This window comes from Arachis ipaensis, chromosome B01 (genome assembly GCF_000816755.2).
Source record: "Arachis ipaensis cultivar K30076 chromosome B01, Araip1.1, whole genome shotgun sequence".
NCBI lineage: Eukaryota > Viridiplantae > Streptophyta > Magnoliopsida > Fabales > Fabaceae > Arachis > Arachis ipaensis.
Genome location: NC_029785.2, coordinates 5,323,945 through 5,326,850, shown reverse-complemented (window position 1 = coordinate 5,326,850; position 2,906 = coordinate 5,323,945). Strand labels below are relative to the sequence as shown.

The 2,906-nt window shown below is 27.9% G+C and overlaps 1 protein-coding gene across 1 annotated transcript in view; it reads right to left on the bottom strand.

Moving 5' to 3' along the window:
- The window catches only part of LOC107644920 (transcription factor MYB118-like), a 2,787-nt gene continuing 1,270 nt past the window's right edge, over positions 1,390–2,906 (bottom strand). The window contains exon 3 of the mRNA XM_016348883.1: positions 1,390–2,166. Coding sequence (XP_016204369.1) covers positions 1,390–2,166 — 777 coding nt within the window. The remainder of the gene's footprint in view (positions 2,167–2,906) is intronic.

The following is a 2,906-nucleotide window of genomic DNA, read 5'->3' as shown; positions in this document are numbered from 1 at the left end:
TATATTATATTCGTTCCTCTATTATATTTTGAATTGTACCCCACTCAAAAACGGTACAACTCATCATCAAATAAGGATATTACGGATAAGAATGTTAGAAAATGGAGCGTGTGAGCGGAACACAATTAATACAAAAGAATACCAAATATTTTACTAGAGAAATATAATATAACAAAGTTACAAAATTGAGTAACCACTCTATCCTAACCAAATCTCTAACGAGATATAAAATGGTAATTTTTGATATTTCACCTCAAAATCAAATCCCAATTATACTTTGAAGACCAAACTAGATGGTGTGAACACTTAACCTAAATATAAAGAGAAGATACCAAAAGAATGAAATTAATCTTCTTTTCTAACTAAAAGAGTGACTAATAACTTGATATACAAAATAAATGTAGAAACACAACACTCAAAAGTAAATCTTATAATTTTTCCTCTAAAGTCACTAACTATAACTCATAACTCTTAAACTTGAGGTTAAACTATCTATTTATACTAATTTTTTATGGAGGCAAAAAGACATCACTAACCATGCAATTTTTAGTTTTTTATTCTTCTACAATTATCCTTTCTTTATAATTTGTCAAGTGTTAGTTATAAGCTTGTATGAGTTATAAATCAAATTAAAATATTTGACTATACTACAAATTTTTTAAAATTTTTTATCTTTCAATCCAAATTGATTTTAAATTCCTCACAATAAAATTGTAATCCTTCTTGGAGCTTCATATTTCTTCTAATCCAACTAAAATTGTTTAATTATCAAAACTGATTTTGGTTTCTCACAAAGAAAAACAGAAATTCATATTCTTCTGAGAATATGTGTACAACTATTGTAAATATTCTATATTTATAATTAATATATTTTTAATAAAAGGGTGATAATTTTGTTAAAAGATATATATATTTGATATTTACCAATACAATAACTAATTCACAAATTAAAGAATAAATGGTACAAAATATATAAATAATTTCTTCTTTCTCGGGCGTATAACGGTATAAGACAAATGTAAATCCATTGTAACAACGGGAGTGGATCCTCTTCAGTAGAAAAAAAACTGGATAGTGTCCGGTGTTTAATCTCACCATTCATTGTTCTCTCTCTTATTAATTTCTGGTTTCACTTATAGAATTAAAGGTGAGAGATCACACTTTATTCTATCCAGTGAAAAAAAAAAAAAGGAGAGGATCCATTTCCTTGTAACAACAAATTCATGCAACATATATGTAAAGCAATTTAAACCACTAATAACACAATAATGAAATTTAATTATTCAAAAGCACAACAAAATAAAAAATCCATAGACCATAAGACATCCTAAGCTTGGATTTCATAATAATAACATAAAATATATAAATTAATATTCATGGGGAAAAAAATTAAAATTGATGATGAGTGGAAACAAACTCTAAAAGATCAATCTCCCTTTTCTTCACAGCTGCTGAACAATGAAAATCCATGTTTTGATTCTTCTCATAAGCCCCATGATCATTGAAAAGTGATGATGATGAACTTGTTGTTGCACCTCCATTGTTCATCAATTGAGAGATATAGAGATCAGAATCAAGGTAACCATTATTATTATTATTATTGGTGATAGGGTTGTGCATGTTCCATGGATTTGAAAGATAATAATAATTATTGGAATAATGAACAAACCCATCACCACATTCATCACTAGGGTTCTTACCAATACCATCTCCATTGACATTTTGATTATTCTCTTTGAAAAGTTGTTGCATGAAGAGCAACTCATCATCATATGATTCAGCTATGATTGTTGGTGATGAATAATATGGATTATTATTATCACTAATATTAGTGGTAGATTCAGATTCACTAGTAATAGTTGGGGTTGAATTAGTAGTGGTAATAGGAGCATTGATATTATTGGTACCAATTAGGGTTTGGCTTCTAATGTAGTCTTGGAGAATTGAAGATTGTGGTTTGCCATTATTGTTTGAGTTGGTTGATGATGATGATGGCTTCTTGTTCTTTCTCCTTGAGTTCTGCCTTCTCTTTGTTGCGTTCCAATGGTTCTTGATCGAGTTTTCAGTTCGCCCTGGTATATGCTTCGCGATTTCTGCCCAACGATTTCCAACCTTGGCATGAGTTTCCACCAATATCCTTTCTTCTTCTTCACTCCAACCGTCTTTCTGGAAACATAAAATAATTTTTTTGGTGTGGATGTAAAAAAAATTTACAATTTTTTATATATAGAAAATTCAATTTAATAAAAAAAAAAAGTTATGGTAATCAAATACATTTTTTTTTTCATACCAAGGTGTATAATACTTAGGACCATGCAAAATGTATAAAAAGTAACTTGTCAATATTGTAATTTAAGTTTTTCAAGTCATACTAATTAGATTTTGTGATGATAGAAAAGAAGTTTATTACTTGATTCAGTTTTGAGAATTTGTTAAAAGAAAAGGTTCATTATTCTTGTGCACTCATAAATATCATGTATAGTTAGGAGAATTTTGGAGGGAAATTAAATAATAGAATGGAGGGAAACATTGGTTTAGTGAAGCTAAAAATGCCTTTAATTAGTACCATCAATTACAAACGTGAATTTAGGATGAAATTTAGAACATAAGAGGATAATATAGTGATATAAATGAATGAGAAGTTATGAAAAATGTTAACAATATAATGATAAATCTTGTACATCCGAAAAAGTTATATTCCACCAGAGACAAAGAAAGGAAAGCTGGGAAGATTAATTGTTCCAACCTACAGATTACATTGTTAGATCATTGAAAATATATATAAATCTACCTATAAGAAAATATTTATCTCATAATCTTCTATTTTTTTAATAAAAGAAATTGTGATAATCAATTTTGTTACTGTAAACATTGTAAAATAAATTATGAAAATCCACATGATTCAA